Below are 21,627 nucleotides of genomic sequence, written 5' to 3' on the forward strand. Positions count from 1 at the left end.
CCACTGTCGATAATTAGCTATACAGTCCTTTCCCAACAATAAAACGAGATTATCAAAATCACTCTCTTTATCATACAAGCTAGCGTTGTTGTTGTTGTTGTTAGGTGCCATCGAGTCGGTTCCGACTCATAGCAATCCTACGCACAACAGAACGAAACACTGCCCGGTCCTGCGCCATCCTTACAATCGTTGTCATGCTTGAGCTCATTGTTGCAGAAGATGCAGTCTTGCCATCCTTGCTTCCAAGGAGCATTCTGGTTGTACTCCTTCCTTCCAACCTGGGGGGCTCATCTTCCAGCACTATACCAGACAGTGTTCCGCTGCTATTCATAAGGTTTTCACTGGCTAATGCTCTTCCAAAGTAGACTGCCGGGTCCTTCTTTCTAGTCTGTCTTAGTCTGGAAGCTCAGCTGAAACCTGTCTTCCACGGGTGACTCTGCTGGTATCTGAACACTGGTGGCATAGCTTCCAGCATCACAGCAACACGCAAGCCCCCACAGTATGACAAACTGACAGACACATGGGGGACAAGCTAGTGTTAGGCAACTGAAATAAATGTGCTCTTCTGAGGGGTTAAGGAGCCCTCAATCTTTATAACTGTCTTCCTCACCCAAAATAAACATATTAAACTGTCTACCTCAACAAAATAAACATATTAACCAAGTGACACAGTGGTTAAGTATTAGCTGCTAAATAAAAGGTTGGTGGCTCAAACCCATCAGCCACTCTGTGGAAGAAAAATATGGCAGTTCTCTTCCATAAAGATTACAGCCTTAGAAACCCTACAGAGCAGTTCTACTCTGTCCTATAGGGTCACTATGAGTAGGAATCAACTCGACAGGGATGGATTTTTGGTTCTGGGTCTGAGGGATTAGCATGGCTGAGGTAAAATGCATGGCATCTGAGTTTAAGCCCCAATCCTCACTATCAATGAAACCCTTGGCAAGTACTTTCATCTTTCTCTGACTTAGTTTCCTTATACATGAAATGAAATCATAATAGTATGTACTTCATAGGGTTGTGAGGATTGAATGAGTTATGTGTAAAGCACTTAAAATATTGTCAGGCACACTGTAAGCACTACACATAAGCCTCTGCTATTCTAATAAAAGGCATTTCTTGGTTTATGACCTTTAAACCTAAAGTTACTATTAAGGTTCTATTACATTTGAGGATTCAATCTATGGGTTCTAAATTCTGGATTGGGTCTACTATAAAAAACCTAAAAGGGAGTCAGAAGGGACATGCTTGTGGTCTCTGAGATATCTTGAAAAAACACTGCTTTTTTGAAAAATATTTTTTCTACACCTAGCTCGTGTGCTAAAAAAATTACTCTTCGTTTAAAATTCAAAAAAAGCTTTAGCAGACTGAATTTATCTGAACCTTTAAACAGAGATTATAAATTTGATGATACATTGTACGTATAATATCTGATTTAGCAAAAGAGAAGATGTGGAAAATCAGATAAACAGGGATAAACCACTTTTAATATTCAAAACCCCCAAAATAAAAAAAAGAGTAGAAATACGTTACTTTTATTAACATTTTTATCATAATTTCTCTACCTAAATTTCCAAGGTCTTTCTTGGTGACAAATTTATAATCATCATAAACTGTGCTTTCTGGATTCTCTTCTAATTCTTCTGTCAAGTTGTCTAAGAAGGAACACCACCTGGGAGCAGGACCCAAAACCTGTTGGCATTTATTAGAAGACAGAAAATGTACATTCTCACCATGTCAGTTAAGAGTTAGCTATTTTACGACGACAGATTTCTTTAATATCATTTTTTAAATCTTTGTTTCTAGCAAAAGTATTGAAAAACTACAATATGCATAAGGAGTAAGTATATAAAGAAAGACAATAAACAACATAGGAAGCATTTAGTTTTATAAAGGAAAAACATCTCAGTCTGGGAAACAAAGATATTAATGAATGTTCTTACATTGGAACAATCAAAATACAAATAAACACATCAGGTAGCTAGGAGCTGGAACAGACTCGACGGCAACAGGTTTCGTTTTTGGATAATAATTAGCACCCATCCGTTCATCCATCATCTCTCCCATTCAAAAAAGTATGAAATGCTACAAAAGCACCTTTGGTACATAAGATTTTTTAAGTTTGCTACCATGACAAGCAAAAGTCTAAAATGAGAATTATTTTAAAGTTTTCCAATTACTTGATAATTACATTAAACTCTGCATGGCCCACTTCATTTAATTCATTAAAAATTAAAGTTCTAAAAAAAAAAAAATTAAAGTTCTATATATATAATTCTTCAGACCTAAACCTAAAATGGGTCACCAGGAACCACAAGTTACTCCCACTGAAAGGTTTGAGGAAGAAGACCAAATATTTTTAAGTCGCTAATAAAATATGGGAAACCTGGTGACGTAGTGGTTAAGAGCTACAGCTGCTAATCAATGGTAGGCAGTTCGAATCCGCCAGGCGCTCCTTGGAAACTCTATGGGGCGGTTGTACTCTGTCCTATACGGTCGCTATGAGTCGGAATCGACTCGACGGCAGTGGGTAATAAAATATGAATACCTAAGTTTGAAATCTACTTCTACAAAATACTGTGATTGCTTTTTACTTTTTGGTCATTGATATAAATTGTTTCCAACATGGTGTCACACCCATTGAGGTCAATGCTTATTCCAAAGCAAATAACACTCATTCAATGGAAAAGATATGCTATTGAAATTCTCCCTTTCAGAAGACAGAACGCTGGCTTCAGACAAAATGGAACTTCTAATGACCACCTTCCTGTTTCTTTTTGTAGTAGTTAATAGGAAAAAAAAAAATTATAATGGAAATTATTAAATCTAGCTTAAACCTTTTGGAGAAGAAAAGGTAAAAGAATTCTAACAAAGAAAAGCGGTCCCTGTTAAGGCCCTATTCAGTGGTACATTTTAATACAGTGAAACAGATTAATCAGGAAAAAAAAAGATGATGTTAGGTATGGCCACACTAATTTAGCTATGTGGTTCTGCCTGACTGGAAAGGGTGATTTTCCCCCTCAACAAAGCTATAGTTCATGAAGATGAAAAACAACTCTTCTTGAACACAAGTCCAATAAAGTTTTACATCAGCATAATCTATGCAAATTTTCTTAACAAAAGAAAAGGTTTAATTTTAACTATAAACGAGTTTAAAACTACAGCAAACCTTCAAGAAATGCAAGGCTTTAAAAAAAAAAATTCAATGTAGAATATATTTTAAAGAAATTGCTACGGATTTAAGCCACCTTAGGACAGTAGCTTGAGATCAATATTTGCACTAAATGCTAGTATATATAAAGCACCATGCTAAACCAAAGATACCCATACCCAGAAAAAAAGGAAACTCCCTGAAGGGATTTAAAATCTAGCTAGAGCAGAAAGGTCGATGGACAGAGATGCACAAACACATGTGCACACACACATGTAAAGCAATGGAGTAAAGATACATGAGGGGTGGAAAGAGCAGGGGAAGTTGGGACACTGAATATATTTTAATACAGTAAGATGAGGGAAACACTTCCATTTGAAACGAACATTGAGCAAGCTAAAAAAAACCACAGGGCATTTTCTGAGTGTGAGTGTTCAGACACTTGCAACGACAGGGATATGCATGTTTTCAATCTGTCATTAATCTGCAAGCAAAAAGCTCTATCATATAATAGTACACAACCTAAGACAGCAATCTTGTCTCTCTTTTTTGAGATAGGAAGAAAGTACATTATTATCGCTTTGCTAGCATATAAGAATATTTGAGATACTGTCCTCTTCATTTGTTTGAAGACACATCAGTTGTTTTGTTAGCTGCTGGATTTCCGGTACCTGAAACACCTTCTGTCAAGTAGTAGCTGCTCGATAAGTATTTGATAACTATATCTGTTCATACATAAAGCACATATGAATACATCCATGAATTTTATGTGCACAAGGTACTAAGGCTTTAAAGGATCCTGTTCGGAAAGAATTTTTCAAATTGTCTAATTTACCTTATTCAGATAAAAGCTCTCAAGTACTTCAGCATAAAATTATTAGATATAAGAACATTTTTTTTCGGTGAAAGTCAGATCTATTTTGCTTCCTAAGCAACAGGGCATTGGTTATCCGAAAGACCTCATGATAAAGTAGTTTCACATTCAATTCAATTAAAAGCACAGGCTTTAAAGCCTATAAAAAGATTATACTGTTTTTACTGGCTTTTTTGGGGAGGGGAAGGTAAGAGTACCAAAATAACAGACCAGCCCTGAATTTACTTTTCACATAGTCCTCTTCTACAATGTTCCATAACATTCCTCCTGATTAGCCATCCGGATTCTAATGGAATTGTTTTATACCGCCTCTCTGGTGGAAGGTCTGGCTGTGGTAAATAATCTCTTCAATCAGATTCATGGCCATTAAATTTTATGAGGAAATACTTCCATCAAAAACAAAATTATATCTAGCGGGTTGACTTTATTAATCATGCTTCCCCAGTTCCTTTTCAGAGGAAAAAAAACAACCACCAGAACAACCATAACAAAGTTGAAATTACTGATTTACACTGGTATTTACTGCAGGTTTTACTCACATTAGAGCTTTCCTCAAAGGCCTACTATTACTATTACACCGCAAAATTAGTGGTTAACTGTACCAATAAGGAGGGATTAATCACGTGTGGAAATCTCCAGGTGGCACAAATGTTTAAGTGCTCAAATACTAGACTAAAGATTGGCAGTTCGAACCTCCCCAGCGATGCCTTCAAGGTAAAACCTGGCGATTGGCTTCTGAAACGTCATCACTTTGAAAACCCTGTGATGGTTAATGCTAGGTGTCAACTTGGCTAGGCTATGACTCTCAGTGGTTTGGCTAACACTATGTAACCATCTTCCATTTTGTGATCTGATGTGAGCAGCCAATCAGTTGAAAGGGGAGTTTCCTTGTGGATGGTGCCTGTCTCCACTACATAAAGAGATGTTCTGCCAAAGCTCTTTTTCAATTCTGTACTCTTCTCATTGCTTGACTCCCAGTTCCTGGGATGCTAGAAGCCTTCAACCTGCTGCCTGACCTGCAGGTTTTGGATCTGCTGGCCCCTGTAACTACGTGAACGAGCAGAAGCCTTCAGCTTGCCACCTGACCCATGGATTTGGGACTTGCCAGGCCCCACAACTGTGTAAGCCACTGCCTCATGATTGCGTGAGCCATTTCCTTGAACTAAATTTCTCTATATATCTATATATGCTTCCCTGGTTCTGCTCCTCTGGAGAATCCAACCCTGTGGAACAGTTCTACCCTGTTACATGGGGTTACCATGAGTCAGAATCGACTGGATGGTAACTAACAGTGACAACCATGTGCCACTCTTCTCTGATGTACCTGCAATGATTATAATATTTATTAATGTATAAAAATCCTTGCTGTCTTCATCGCCGTAACATGTTAAACTTGATCCTTAAAAATACATTAAATCATTGCCTAAATACCAGGCTTTACAACTTGAGGAAAACATCCTCTTTAACCATTGCTGAATATTATCACTACACTAAAACCTTCCAAAGTTTCTGTATTGTTACCATATTGCTATATTCTGCACCTCAGTCAAAACTGATTATTGCTTGTTAATCTACATTTTTATGCACCTTAATAATTTTGTTTGTTTCAGAAATTGGTGGTTGTTTTGTTTTAAATTTCTATTAATAACCTTCGACTTTTAATTTATAAGAATTTCTTAAAGTCACAGGTAAGTAAAAGTAGAGATGTGAAACTGATTCGGCAAATTACTAGAAAGGATGCTGGGGTCTCTTAGCAACCTTAATAATAACCCTATCAACTAATCTAAACTGAAATACTTGGCCCCCCACAACACGAAAGAATTTGTATCAACATGCAATGAAAACACCCTCAACACCAATGCAGTCAAATACCTCCTTGTTCTAATCCATTCAGACAAAAGAACCAATTTTTAAGTACATAAAAATATATGCCATGTGCCCAAGATGATCACGTGTTCCTATGATTACAATCTGCCTGTAAGATGATAATTTTTATATGCTTAATTTTAAAACTCAAAATTCTCATATATTCTGGTGATGTACAAAAATGATTAGGGATGGAAGGGGGGGCGAATATTAAAATTCATAGGGAGTTGAACAAGAAGTGAATTCCATCCTCCACTGCACTTTTGAAAAGTCACTATGCCACATCCCACAGATGTGGTGAGGCCCCAAGCCTGAGGATGAACAGGTGATCAAGGGTAACTTAACAGATCAAGGATGATTAAAACAACAACAAACTACTATTAATATTATTAGAAAGAACTAAAATGTATTAATTCAGTATAAAGTCATCATTTGTTTTCCATTTACTTACAATGAAACTGAGTATGACAAAAATAATTTCATTATTTTTCCTACTACTAACAGGAAGGATAAGAAAATGATAACAAAGAACAGCAACTGAATTTGAAATTATCACCTTAGGTTTTCAACTAATGATTTAAAGATAATTTAAAAATATCTAGCAACTGAAAAAATTCTTAATTACTCCATTTGTTAGAACTTTATCAATAGAGAACAAATAACTTTGAACCAGGACTTCCAATAGCACAAATAGAAGTATGTATCTGTCATGGATTGAATTTTGTCCCCCCAAAAGATCTGTCAACTTGGCTACATCATGATTCCCTTGTATGACTGCCTACCATTTTGTCATCTGATGTGATTTCCCTATGTGTTGTAAATCCTATTACTATGATGTAGTAAAATGGATTAGTGGCAGTTATGCTGATGAGGTCTACAAGATTAGACAGCATCTTAAGCTAATCTCTTTTGAGATATAAAAGAGAGAAATGAGCAGACACATGGGAACCTTATACCACCAAGAAAGCAGGGCTGGGAGCAGAGCACGCCCTTTGGACCTGAAGTTCCTGTGCTGAGATGCTCCCAGATCAAGAGAATACATACAACAAGGACCCTCCTCCAGAGCCAGCAAAAAGAGAAAGCCTGCCCCTGGAGCTGGTACCCTGAAATCAGACTTTTAGCATCCTCGACTGTGAGACGCTAAACTTCTCTTTGTTAAAGCCATCCACTTGTGGTATTTCTAGCAGCACTAAATGCCTAAGACAATATCCAAACACATGCAGTTGATTTGTTAACGTATTCTTTTACAAAATCTTCAGAATAGTAAATAGTATAAAGTAGGATATACTTTTTGAATGATAGCTGGAATGGAAAAGGGATTTAAGTACATCCTTTTTAAGTTCAGAGAATCAAACTAGAGCTATTAAATGTAAAGAGGTAAAGTTCAACTCAAATTTCATTCATCAAATATTTACTGAATGCCTATTATTTTCCAGGCACTGTACACTCTGTAAAAACAGGTAACAGAATAAAACTTAAACTGAAAAGGGTTGTTTCAAGTATAGTGATACTTGTGTGGAAGAACTAGATGATTCTTAATTTCTTCAACTTCATTTGTTCCTTCAAAAATTTAATTGAGCATTTATTAAAAGCTCGGTATTAAATATCAAATATAAGCCAAAAAAGTGTGGGAAACAATCAATACAATATAGTGTAGTTAGTGCCACAGCAGAGAAATTTTAAAATAATCCTGGGGGAGCCCTTTCTCTGCTAAGGCAGATCAAGATAGCTTTGAAGGAGGCATTTCAGCTAGCCTTTAAAAATCTCTACGAGGTTACGCTTTTATAATTATTAACAATTAATTATGGAGTCTGGGTGGCACAAATGATTAAGTGCTCGACCACCAGCTGAGAGCTAGGCAGTTTGAACCCACGCCGAGGTACCTTAGAAGACAGGCCCGGCAATCTGCTTCCGAAAGGTCACACAGCCTTGAAAATCCTATGGAGCAGTTCTACCCTGCACACATGGGATCGCTATGAGTCGGAAACAACTCAATAAAAAAAAATAGCAACTAATAACATAAATTAATTACCATACTAACAGTTAGAATTTAATGTGACGTTAAAAAATTTATTTCATTCATTATTAATTATGTGGAAGATCCTTGGTTAGTTTTTCCTTTTTGTGATCTTATATTATTACATATTACAATCCTAGAAACTCGGTTTAAGCATTACGTCACAGTGACACCATTCAACAATAAGAACTACATTTCCTGGCTGGCAACAATGGGATGCTTGAATATGAGATAATTTTACCACCTAACACCAGCATGTTACCTAATTATTTTGTTAAAAAGGTAGATATAAATATCAATTTGGAACTAAAACAGTAATAAAAACAATAGCAAAAATAACAGCAGCAACCCACAGAAGAGGTAGAGGGCTTTATTCCTCATTAGGATTTAAACTCACACCTAACAAAAAATCTGTTATTCTTACTACAAAGCTAGAATTCTTTATTAGACACTTTGGGGCCAGAAATAGTTTGGAATTCAGAACGTTCTGTATTTTTAAAAAGGTAAACGTGTGTATATTGTGTATTTCGGGAAATCTTTGGTAGGATCTAGGTCAGTGGCCCATAATCAAACACGTTAATATGCCTGAAGCAAAATCCATACATAGTCACACCATTTGGGATAAGTAAAGACTAAAAAATAACCTCATGATTACACATCAGTTTTGAGTTCAAATGAATCAGGTCAAGTCTTGCCACCAAAGAGTTATAAAAATTTTTCAGTTTTTTTTAATTTCAGGTTTGTAGAGCTGTAGTAAGTATTACTGAGCCCTGGTGGCAGAGTGGTTAAAACGTTCGGCTGCCAACCAAAAGGTCAGCGGTTAGAGCCCACCAGCTGCTCTGCAGGAGAAAGATGTAGCAGTCTGTGTCTGTAAAGATTATAGCCTCGGAAACCCTACGGGACAGTTCTACTCTGTCCTACAGGGTCGCTGTGAGTCAGAATTGACTCAAGGGCAGTGGATTATTATTAATGGCAATTTTTTCTAATTGCAAAGCCTGCATCTCCAGTGGGAGAATGGGGCTTTGCCAATTAAGATCAACTCTGCAATTCCTACATTCAAAAGAAAATTTCCTTTTCAAACTTTTCCTCCATTATTGGTTGAAAGGCACCACTAGCACCAGCATGTATTTTCAAACTCTGACAGCTGGAGCTGAATAATAAACGATCCTAAGCCTAAGACAGCAGAAACAACAGGGTGAGTCAGAGGGAGTGGTCGTGTATTTAAGCATGTAATTGCATTTTCAACATAATTAGCTGCCTAACTGCATACCCAAGTTTACATGCATTTGCGTGAGTAATTATGATTCATTTAAAAGTACTCTACATGTAATGTTTTGTTCTCTCGTTCCTAAAAATCAGATTAGCAAAACAGCAACTTGATGTCAACGTTTTAAAATATTTATTTTTAAAAAGGTTAAAACTGATTATCTGTCATGATTTCCCTTTGGCAAAAGCAGTTTAAGCACTGAAATGAAATAATAAGGAAAGAATGTTAAGATTCCTTAGGTGGGGTCCAATACAGGAGATATAAATTTGGGGATCATCAACATGTTTGTTGTTGTTGTGTATGTGTCGGGTCAATTCTGACTCACACCGACCCTATAGGACAGAGTAGAATTGCCCCATATGGTTCCCAAGGAGTGGCTGGTGGATTCGAACTGCCAGCCTTTTTGGTTAGCAGTTGAGCTCTCAATCACTATGCCACCAGGGCTCCATCAACAAATACCCAAAACCCGTTGCCGTTGAGTCGATTCTGCCTCATAGGGACCCTATAGATAGATGGTATTTAAAGCCAGGACACCAGATAAAATAACCTAGGGAGTGACTGTAGATAGTAAAGAGAAGAGTACTGAGCTCTGGACATTCCAATGCTTAGGAACTAGAGAGAAGAGGAGAAACCAATAAAGGAGACAGGACCATAATGTTACCCAATGTTTATGTTTTGAATACCCCCAAACCTTTGTTGATATGTTGTTATGGATTCAATCATGTCTTCCAAAACTCTGTGTCTAGGCTACGATTTCCAATATTGTGTGATTGTCCACCATTCTGTCATCTGATGTGTTTTTCCTATGTGTTGTAAATCCTACCTCTGTGATGTTACTGAGGCAGGATTAGAGGCAGTTATGTCAATGAGGGAGGACTCAATCTACAAGATAAGGTTTTGTTAAGTCAATCTCTTTTAAGATATAAAGGAGAGAGGCAAGCAGAGAGACAAAAGGGCCTCATACCACCAATAAAGAAGCACCAGGAGTACAGTGTGTCTTTTGGACCCAGAGCCCCTGGTCAGAGAAGCTCCTAGACCAGGGAAAGCCTGATGACAAGGATCTTCTCCCAGAACGAACAGAAAGAGAAAAACTTCCCCTAGAGCTGGTGTCCTGAATTTGGACTGCTGGTCTCCTGAACTGTGAGAGAATAAACTTCTCTTTGTTAAAGCTATCCACTTGTGGTATTTCTGTTATAGCAGCACTAAATGACTAATACAGATGTCAAAACAAGATTATGTGTTTGAAGGAGAAAAGTCTGCTAGTCAGATCACCTAAAATGGTACTGAAAGATACTACTCAAAAGTGACAGAAATCATTCATACAGCCTCCTGCCCTATAAGGAAGGCTCAAAATCCAGAGTCCTCCTAAATTACACTTATGAGAACCATTATTTCATAACAAATAACTTCTGCAGTTAGGTAATATTTCAGAGTCTCTAATGAAGAACATCCCTCATCTAATCTAGTAATTTTTTATTCATATGTAAAAATAAGACAAATGAAACTAGGTGCCATCTGAACATTTGTGGAACCTCTGGGCCAGTGGTTTCCAAACTGATTTTGCAACAGAATCACCTGGGGGAGCTCTGTAAAAATATAAATTCCTAGACTCCTAAGCTCTACCTCATCTACCCTGGTGGTACAATGGTTAAGAGTTCTGGCTGCTAGCCAAAAGGTCAGGAGTTCAAATCCACCAAAATGCTCCTTGAAGACCCTACGGGGCAGTTCTATTCTGTCCTATAGGGTCGCTATGAGTTGGAACAGACTCAATGGCAATGGGTTTACCTCATCTTACTAAATCAGAATCTGTAGAACTGGGACTCAGGCATCAAAATAATCCTTAAATAATTATGTGGCCAATATGGCACCAAGAAGCAGTGCTACTATACAGCTACTGCCACATCACCATCACCATCAGTGGTATCAGTACCACTAAAAAAAAAAACCAAACCCATCACCATCAAGTTGATTCCGACTCATAGCTACCCTATAGGACAGAGTAGGACTGCCCCACAGAGTTTCCAAGGAGCGCCTGATGGATTCCAACCGCCAACCTTGTGGTTTGCAGCCGTAGCTCTTAACCACTATTCCACCAAGGTTTCCTCAATATCACTAGGCATATCCAAATAAGAAGTTGCTTGAAAGGCCAAACTCAAGTTCACTCTGCCTACCTTCAATCCACAGCTTGTTTATTCATACTGACTCTCCAGTGTCACTAACCCACAGCCCTAATCCTACGAATCTCACTGCCCATGCTATCTTGTAATGTTATTTATCTTTCATATTCTACAAAGCATACAATAATGTTTTGATGACAGGAGTTGGGCTTTTTTTTTTTTTTGTCTTAAGGAGAAACACAACCTCCAACATTTGGCAAATGCTCAATATAGTAACGGAAATCTGTAATTTTAACAGTTTGATCTGACACTCTTTGCTTTTATGACTTTTATTATAATAAGTACTATATTTTTACACAAATAATGTGAGCCGCCTTCTTTTGCTGGCAAACAAATGCAGAAGGCGTGTGTTATTTGTATAATAATATGGTAAGACCTTCAAAGTAATGGTAAAACTTTATATTCATGACCGTTTAGCTACCAACAGTATGTGGAGATAAGAATGGGTAGATTCAGGAAATGGAAAAACTTTTGATTATGTGAAATGATGTTCAAAGACAGCTGATCCTGATATCTATGAAATAAGGAATAATTTTGTCAGAGATAGTCTCTCTTTTTGAAATGCTTAAGAAGATACAGGAAGACATTTTCATTAATGGAAAAGGATGATTTGATCATTTTAAGAACAGAACTCTTTAAAGTAACACCAAAAGTTCAACGTGTGGAGGCTAAAAAATTTTCCAGGAAAGTTAACTGAAATCATAGGATAAGAAGGTTATTTGTTTACAACTGGTGTTTAATGACAAGAAAAAGAGAAATGGAATTGTTAAATAAGTTACCATGAAAATTCTCTGTAAAGACTTTCATAACCATTCTAGCACATAAAAACACCTCAATTTTTAAAGAGGTAAGTATAATTTTGAACATACCTATGCCTGCTTCAGAGCAACTAAGAAAAAGAACGTGATTTTAATACTGCAGGCTTGACCCAGTTTAATTTAGGCTGCAACCACCCCCAACTAGTTATTTTGAAAATTTTTAATTTATGAGAACATTTCAAAGGTAACATGTTGAATACCTATACACCTTTTACCAGTTGTTAACATTTTACCAAATTTGCATTACATCTCATTCTACGCTTTCACACATATATTTTTTTTCTGAATAATTCAAAGTTGCTGACATCATGCATTTTACACCTATTTACTTCAACATGCATCTCTTAAGAAGAAGCACATTTTCCTACATTAACCACAATATCAAGGCATTTAACACTGATAACATATTACCTAATATACGAATATCCCTGATTGTTCTAAAAAGCTTCTATTTTTCTGATCCAGAATCCAGTCAAGGAGGTGGTACATTTCTGGAATGACAATAAGTACCTCTGAAAATGCATTCCTCTATAACAGCAATGACAATCCTGGCAAAAAACTGTCACAATGAACTGTTTTTAGGACTCTGGATATTAACTAAAGGCTTGCAACACTCTGTGGCGTTAAAGCTTGCCCTAATACTGTGCCCTCTCCCCAGCTCTGCAGTAGTCTTGAAAATCAAGAGCCTTGCAACTACATTAGTTGTGAAAATCAGCAACTCAGCATACAGTGGAGGAAGATAAGGGGTTGGGGACTCTCCAAAAGCCCCAGTCTAAATAATTATCAGTATCTGATCTGTTTGGAAGCTTGCTTAAAAAAGAATAAAAAACACCATTATCAGAGCTCATCTTTATTTGACCTCAGAACTCACACTGCACAAACAGCCCTATTCCCAGGGTATCTGTCCAAAACAATCAGTGGCAATTGTTTAAAATTATAGCTGGGTTACCAGTTGGGGCTAACAAGAAACTGACCAAAAAAACTTAAAAAGGAAAAGCTACCTATTATACAGCCACAGTAGTCAAAACAGCCTGGTATTGGTACAACAACAGGCACATAGACCAATGGAACAGAATTGAGAACCCAGACATAGATCCATCCACGTATGAGCAGCTGATATTTGACAAAGGACCAGTGTCAATTAATTGGGGAAAAGAAAGCCTTTTTAACAAATGGTGCTGGCATAACTGGATATCCATTTGCAAAAAAATCAAACAGGACCCATACCTTACACCATGCACAAAAACTAACTCCAAGTGGATCAAAGACCTAAACATAAAGACTAAAACGATAAAGATCATGGAAGAAAAAATTGGGACAATCCTAGGAGCCCTAATACAAGGCATAAACAGAATACAAAACATTACCAAAAATGATGAAGAGAAACCCGATAACTGGGAGCTCCTAAAAATCAAACACCTATGCTCATCTAAAGACTTCTCCAAAAGAGTAAAAAGACCAGCTACAGACTGGGAAAGAATTTTCAGCTATGACATCTCCGACCAGCGCCTGATCTCTAAAATCTACATGATTCTGTCAAAACTCAACCACAAAAAGACAAACAACCCAATCAAGAAGTGGGCAAAGGATATGAACACACATTTCACTAAAGAAGATATTCAGGCAGCCAACAGATACATGAGAAAATGCTCTCGATCATTAGCCATTAGAGAAATGCAAATTAAAACTACGATGAGATTCCATCTCACACCGGCAAGGCTGGCATTAATCCAAAAAACACAAAATAATAAATGTTGGAGAGGCTGCGGAGAGATTGGAACTCTCATACACTGCTGGTGGGAATGTAAAATGGTACAACCACTTTGGAAATCTATCTGGCGTTATCTTAAACAGTTAGAAATAGAACTACCATACAACCCAGAAATCCCACTCCTGGGAATATACCCTAGAGATACAAGAGCCTTCATACAAACAGATATATGCACACCCATGTTTACTGCAGCTCTGTTTACAATAGCAAAAAGTTGGAAGCAACCAAGGTGTCCATCAACGGATGAATGGGTAAATAAATTGTGGTATATTCACACAATGGAATACTACGCATCGATAAAGAACAGTGACGAATCTCTGAAACATTTCATAACATGGAGGAACCTGGAAGGCATTATGCTGAGTGAAATTAATCAGAGGCAAAAGGACAAATATTGTATAAGACCACTGTTATAAGATCTTGAGTAACAGTAAACCTGAGAAGAACACATACTTTTGTGGTTACGAGGCGGGGAGGGAGGGAGGGTGGGAGAGGGTTTTTTATTGATTAATCAGTAGTAAGAAATGCTTTAGGTGAAGGGAAAGACAACACTCAATACATGGAAGGTCAGCTCAATTGGACTGGACCAAAAGCAAAGAAGTTACCGGGATAAAATGAATGCTTCAAAGGTCAGGGGAGCAAGGGCGGGGGTCTGGGGAACATGGTTTGCGGGGACTTCTAAGTCAATTGGCAAAATAATTCTATTATGAAATCATTCTGCATCCCACTTTGAAATGTGGCGTCTGGGGTCTTAAATGCTAACAAGCGGCCATCTAAGATGCAGCAATTGGTCTCAACCCACCTGGAGCAAAGGAAAATGAAGAACACCAAGGCCACACGACAACTAAGAGCCCAAGAGACAGAAAGGGCCACATGAACCAGAGACCTACATCATCCTGAGACCAGAAGAACTAGTTGGTGCCTGGCCACAATCGATGACTGCCCTGACAGGGAGCACAGCAGAGGACCCCTGAGGGAGCAGGAGATCAGTGGGATACAGACCCCAAATTCTCATAAAAAGACCAAACTTAATGGTCTGACTGAGACTAGAGGAATCCCGGCAGCCATGGTCCCCAGACCTTCTGTTGGCACAGGACAGGAACCATCCCCGAAGACAACTCATCAGACATGAAAGGGACTGGTCAGCGGGTGGGAGAGAGACGGTGATGAAGAGTCAGCTAATTATATCAGGTGGACACTTGAGATTGTGTTGGTAACTCGTCTGGAGGGGGGATGGGAGGATAGAGAGAGAGAGAAGCCGGCAAAATTGTCACGAAAGGAGAGACTGAAAGGGCTGACTCAAGAAGGGGAGAGCAAGTGGGAATAGGGAGTGAGATGTATGTAAACTTATATGTGACAGACTGATTGGATTTGTAAACGTTCACTTGAAGCTTAATAAAAGTTAATAAAAAAAAAAAAAAAAAGACCAGAAGTACTGGTCTGACAGAGACTAGAGAAACCCCGAGAGTATGGCCTCTGGATACCCTTTTACCTCAGTATTGAAGTCACTCCTGAGATTCACCCTTTAGCCAAAGATTAGAGAGCCCCATAAAACAAAACAAGACTACATAGGCACACCAGCCAAGGGGTAAGGAGGAGAAGACAGGAGGGGACAGGAAAGCTGGTAATAGGGAATCCAAGGTCGAGAAGGGGAGAGTGTTGCCGTGTTGTGGGGTTGGCAACCAATGTCACAAAACAATAAGTGTGTTAACTGTTTTATGAGAAACTAATTTGCTCTGTAAATCTTCATCTAAAGTACAATTTAAAAAAAGAGAGTGGTTATTTCCAATAAGCAGGCAACAAGTTTACTGATTATCATTATTAATGTTTTTTCAATAAACCAACAATTTAAAAAAAAAAAAAGGAAAAGCTAGAGAATGACATGTCCACAGGGGTCTTAGAAAAGCTCTCACATAGTTCTGAAAATTTAGAAGACCACACACAGAACCAGGACTGAGTGCATCCCCAGGAAATACCTGAGGAAACCCTAAGCTCTCACTTCTGGCTGACCTTGAGGCTCTACTCAGGCAAGACATGAAGGCTATGGAAGAGTTGCAAATTGCCTGCACTGAAAGCATGAACCAACACACACAACAGAGACACTAGGCAAAGGGTATGAGGGCAGTGATTCTAGACATTTAAGGAAATCTCTTTAATTATTAACACTTAGTGAACCAAGCAGAGACTTCAGTGGCCATATGTGACAAAGAAATCTGACTTTAAAGAATTAATCCAGAAGAGTCGCTAAGCAAATAAACAGCAACAACAACAAACCATGGGGTAGGGAAGGGAATCTGATTTTTTGAATTGCCACATTATTTAAAATATCCAGTTTTCAACAAAAAAAATATGAGACATGCAAAGAAGCAGGGAAGTATGGCCCAGACACAGGGGGAAAAAGTAGTCAACCTGTCCCTAAAGAAGCCTAGACAATGAACTTGCTAAGCAAAGATTTTTAAATCAGCTATTATAAATATGTTTAAAGAATTAAAAAGAAACCATGTCCAAAGAACTAAAGGAGCATGTTGTCACATTATGGGAACTGCAAGCAATGTCACAAAACATCACGTATATAAATTTTTGAATAAGAAATTAACTTGAGCTGTAATCTTTTACCTAAAGCACAACAAAAAAATAAGTAAAAAGAACTAAAGGAAAGTATAAGAACAGTGTCTCATGAAATGCAGGATTTCAACAAAGACATAGAAATTATTTTTTAAAAGACCCAAATAGAAATCCTGGAGTTGAAAAGAGCAATAACTGACATGAAGAATTCACTAGAAGGGTTTAACAGTAGATTTCCACTGGCAGAAGAAGGGATCAGTGAACCTGAAGATGAATCAGTAACTATCATTAGATCGAGGAACCAAAAATGGAAAGAGCTTCACAGACCTGTGGGGTACCAAACATAACAACACACATACAATGGGAGCTCCAAGAGAAAGGAAAGCGACAAAAGGGTAGAGAGACTATCTGGGGAAATAACGGTCAAAATTTCCCCAAATTTGGTGAAATACATTAACTGTGCATCCAGAAAAGCTCAATCGGACCTACATCTAGGCTCATCCTGTCAAACTGTCAAAACAGAGAGAGTATCTTGGAAACATCAAGAGAAAAGTGACTCATCAAATTCAAGGGATACTCAGTAAGATCATCCACTGACACCCCATCAGAAACCATGGGGGTCAGAGGTCAAGAGAATCACATAGTTAAAAGCGCTGAAAGAAAAAAAAAAACTGTCTACCAAGAATTTTACATCCAGCAAAATGATCCTTCAAAAAATGAAAGAGAAACTCAAGACATTCCCAGATTAACAAAACCTGAGGAACTTCAACACTAGTAAATCTGCCCTACAAGAAATAGTAAAAGGAGTTCTTATGGCTGAAATGACCAGACACTAGACAGTATCTCGAATCCATATGAAGAAATACAAAGCACAAGTAAAGGTAACTACACAGGTAAATATAAAAGACAGTATGATTGTAATTTTTGCTTTTAACTCTTTCCTTTGCCTGTCTGATTTAAAAGACAACTGCATAATACAATAATTATAAATCTAAGTTAATCGGCATACAAGGTATAACGATATAATTTGAGACAATAACAACACAAAGGAGTTGGCTGGGTGCTAAGTTTTTGTATACTACTGAAATTAAGTTGATATTAATCTGAACTAAATTGTGAGAAGTTAAGATTCTAATGGCAATCCCCAGTGCAACCCCTAAGAAAATAACTCAAAAGCATACAGTAAATGAAACTGGGAGAACAAAAAAAAGCTATCGGAGCTAATAAAAGAGTTCAACAAGGTTGCAGGATACAAGATCAATATACAAAAATGAGTTAGATTTCTATACACCAGCAAATAATCTGAAAATGAAATTAGGAAAACACTTCCAACAGCATCAAAAATAATAAAATACTTAGAAATAAATTTAACCAAAGAAATGTAAGATTTGTACACTGAAACCTATGAAACATTGTTGAAAGAAATTAAAGAAGACAAGTGAATTTTTTTTTTTTTTTTTTTTTTTTTTTAAGTGAATAGAAAGACATTCCAGGTTCATGGATTGGAAGACTTAATATCACCAAAATGGCACTATTCCCCAAATTAATCTATAAATTCAATAAAATCTCTATTGAAATTCTAGCTGCCCTTTTATTTTCTTGTTAGAAAATTACAAGCTGAACCTAAAATTCATATGGAAATCCAAGGGACTCAGAATAAACAAAATCAAAAAGAACAAAATTGGAGGACTCAGACCAATTGCAAAGAGCTACAAAGCTACAGTAATCAGGAGAGTATGGTACTGTCATAATGATAGACATAAATCAATAGAAAAGAGTTCAAAGTCCTGAAATAAGCTTTTACAATTATGATCAATTGATTTTCAACCAGGTGCCAAAACAATTCAGCGGGGAATGGACAGTCTTTAGAACACCTCGTGCTGGGGCAAGTGAATACCCACATGCAAAAGAATGAAGTTGTATCTCTCTACCTCACACCATATAAAAAGTTAACTCAAAATGGATCTTATCAAAATTAAAAACTTTTGTGCTTCAAAGGACACCAACAAAAAAGTAAAAAGACAACCCACAGAATGAAAAAAAATTTTTTTCAGATCAAATATCTGATAAGAGTCTAATGGTCAAAATATATAAAGAACTCTTACAACTCAACAATAAAAAGATAAACTTATTTTTAAAATAGGCAAAGAATTTGAATAGACGTTTCTCCAAAGAAGACAGAAAATACATAAATGGCCAATAAGCATATCCAAAGATACTCAACATCATTAGTCATTCCAAACAAACTCACTGTTGTTGATGTGGTTTCGACTCACAGCAAACCTACAGGACAGAGTAGAACTGCCCAATAGGGTTTCCAAGGCTGTAATCTTTATGGGAGTAGATTGCCACTTCTTTTTTATGCAGAGCAGCTGGTAGGTTTGAACCACCGACCTTTTGGTTAGCAGCAGTGCACTTAACAACTGCATGGCCAGTGCTCCTACAGTGCTGGAAGGAATGTAAAATACTGTGGAAAAGTTTCCTCAAAAGGTTAAACACAGAGTAATTGTATGACCCAGCAATGCCACTTCTAAATATACAACACCTAGAGAAACGAAAACATATGTCCACGCAAAAACTTATTCACAAATGTTCACAGCACCTGTGAGACAATAAATTTCTGTTCTTTAAAGCCAAAAAAAAGTTCATAGCAGCATTTAATAGCCAAAAGGTGGAAACAACCCAAATGAACATCAACTGATGAACAGATAAACAAGCTGCGACATACCCAAACAATGGAATATTATTTAGCAATAAAAAGGAACTAAGTAGTGATACATAATACATTATAAACCTTGAAAACATTACACTAAGTGAAAGAAATCAGACACAATAAACCACCTATTGTTTGACTCTCCCCAAAATAAACCACCTATTGTTTGACTCTCCCAAAAGAGGCATTCCACAGAGACAGAAAGCAGATTAGTGGCTACCAGGGGCTCAGAGGATGGGGAATGGCTGGATTGCTAATGGGTACGGGGCTTCTTTTTGGTGTGATGAAATGTGGAATTTCATAGTGGCAATGATTATACAACTCTGTGAATATACTAAAAGCCCCTGAAGTATACACTTAAAAAGGGTGAACTTTATGATATGTGTATTATATTTAATAAAGCTGTTATTTGAAGAAAAAAAAAAAAAACCCCAATTAAGGATCACACATTACATGAGGTTATTATATCTCTTTGGTTTCCTTTAATCCAGAAGAGTCACCTTTTGCTACCTCTCAAGAAGGTGACATTTTCTAAGAGTTGAGGCCAGCTGATTCGTAGAATGCCCCACAATCTACGTCAGCTGATTGTTCTTCATAATTAGATTCAGTTAAAGCATTTCTGACAAGAAGAGCACAGGTGATGCTGTGCCAAGAGCACACTTAAAACTGTTTTCAAGAGAACCCCTAAGGGAGCGCAGTGGGACGCAGACCCCAAATTCTCGTAAAAAGACCAGACTTAAAGTCTGACTGAGACTAGAAGGACTCCGGTGGTCATGGCCCCCAGACCTTCTGCTGGTCCAGGACAGGAACCATTCCCAAAGCCAACTCTTCAGACAGGGATTGGACTGGACAATGGGTTGGAGAGGGATGCTGGTGAGGAGTCAGCTTCTTGGATCAGGTGGACATTCGAGACTATGTTGGCTTCTCCTCCCTGGAGGGGAGATGAGAGGGTAGAGGGGGTTAGAAGCTGACGAAATGGACACGAAAAGAGAGAGTGGAGGGAGGTAGTGGGTTTTCTCATTAGGGGGAGAGCAATTGGGAGTATGTAGCAAGGTGTAGGTAAGTTTTTGTGTGAGAGACTGACTCGATTTGTAAACTTTCACTTAAAGCACAATTAAAAAAAAAACTTCACATTAAGCTTTTGACTTTGCATGATTAATGTCTGTGAAGTCATGTGCTTATATTATTTTATTTTCATGTATTTTTATACTTTTATATTTTTTCAATATTATTTGGATTTTCTGGAAAAATGAGTTTCCAGGAAAGGAAGCCCAATATGAGTTTGTATGGGGACTGTCTCTCAGGAACCAATTAGGCTATCGATCCTGACAAAGTTACCCTGGGCTATAGAAAAGGCCAGAGAAATGCAAGAAATACCTATCACACACATAAATAAATTAGGAAGATGGGGAGAATGGAAGATAGAGGAACACTTCAGTTCTCTTCAAAAGGAGCTGATAGGAAATTACCTTTTAGCAAACTCATCTCAAAGGACTACGCCTATATATATACTATCCTGCTTCCTTCACCAGATGAAAAGATACACAAAAGTCATACTACTCTTTCTCTTCTTTTTAATAATTTTTAACGTTATTTGAGGTGTCAGCAAGCATGTCTTTGAAGCTTCTGGGAAACCAAAGTAAAAATTTATTGAAAACCAAACTCGTATGTCCACTGGAGATTTATGAACCTTGAACTTCGCAACATGCAGAACATGCAAGCATCGTGAAAACCAGATACGTCTGCTAAATTTAGAATGGGGGAATAGAATTACTACTCTCCAGTGAACAACTGCAGTTTAAGTAAGCAAAAATTTTATTCAAAGCCATGAAATTCCTTCATTAAACAAATCTCTCAAAGTTCTTTAAGTATTCAAAATTGGTTTATATTTAACCCAAGTAATTCTAACTTGAAGTGAATGAAAAGCTTTATATTTCTGTCTGCTTTTCATGAAAAACTACCATTAAAGCATTAAATAGGATAAAAAAAAAATCTATCTTAACACAGTCCTAAACCTTTTTTTCAAAGTTCACTGTTTAAAAAAAAAAAAGATGTTTCTTTAAGACCTCCCATTCATTCTTTCCTGAAGGGTCGGGCCTCGCACCTCTGCTACAGATCACCATTCGCTGTTTGTCATCATCTTACACCTAAAAATTCTAGCGCAGTTTCAGAGTTCACGTCCAGAGTTTACAGTAACAATGGCTCCAAGCAGTTAAAGTCCCCTACTTCCAACCTTTTCCTCTCCCAATTTCCTAACTGCACTAAAATGCTACCTACAACCTTGAGGACTATGTATGCACACACACGTACCCCATGGGTACTAACGGCACAAGGCCAATGTGTTTCGTATGAAAATATTTATCTTTTGATCACACACCTGGTAATGAGCACTCCCCAAGATCTCATTT

At 37.5% G+C, this 21,627-nt stretch overlaps 1 protein-coding gene across 3 annotated transcripts in view; it reads right to left on the reverse strand.

Annotated features, from left to right (window-relative positions):
• Positions 1 to 21,627, reverse strand: part of LOC126086472 (nucleolar protein 10-like) — a 124,125-nt gene that overhangs the window by 33,842 nt on the left and 68,656 nt on the right. For all 3 annotated transcript variants that reach the window (XM_049902705.1, XM_049902704.1, XM_049902706.1), the window contains one exon: positions 1,566 to 1,692. In XM_049902705.1, coding sequence (XP_049758662.1) covers positions 1,566 to 1,692 — 127 coding nt within the window. The remainder of the gene's footprint in view (positions 1 to 1,565; positions 1,693 to 21,627) is intronic.

The sequence above is a fragment of the Elephas maximus genome, chromosome 12 (genome assembly GCF_024166365.1).
Source record: "Elephas maximus indicus isolate mEleMax1 chromosome 12, mEleMax1 primary haplotype, whole genome shotgun sequence".
Lineage (NCBI taxonomy): Eukaryota > Metazoa > Chordata > Mammalia > Proboscidea > Elephantidae > Elephas > Elephas maximus.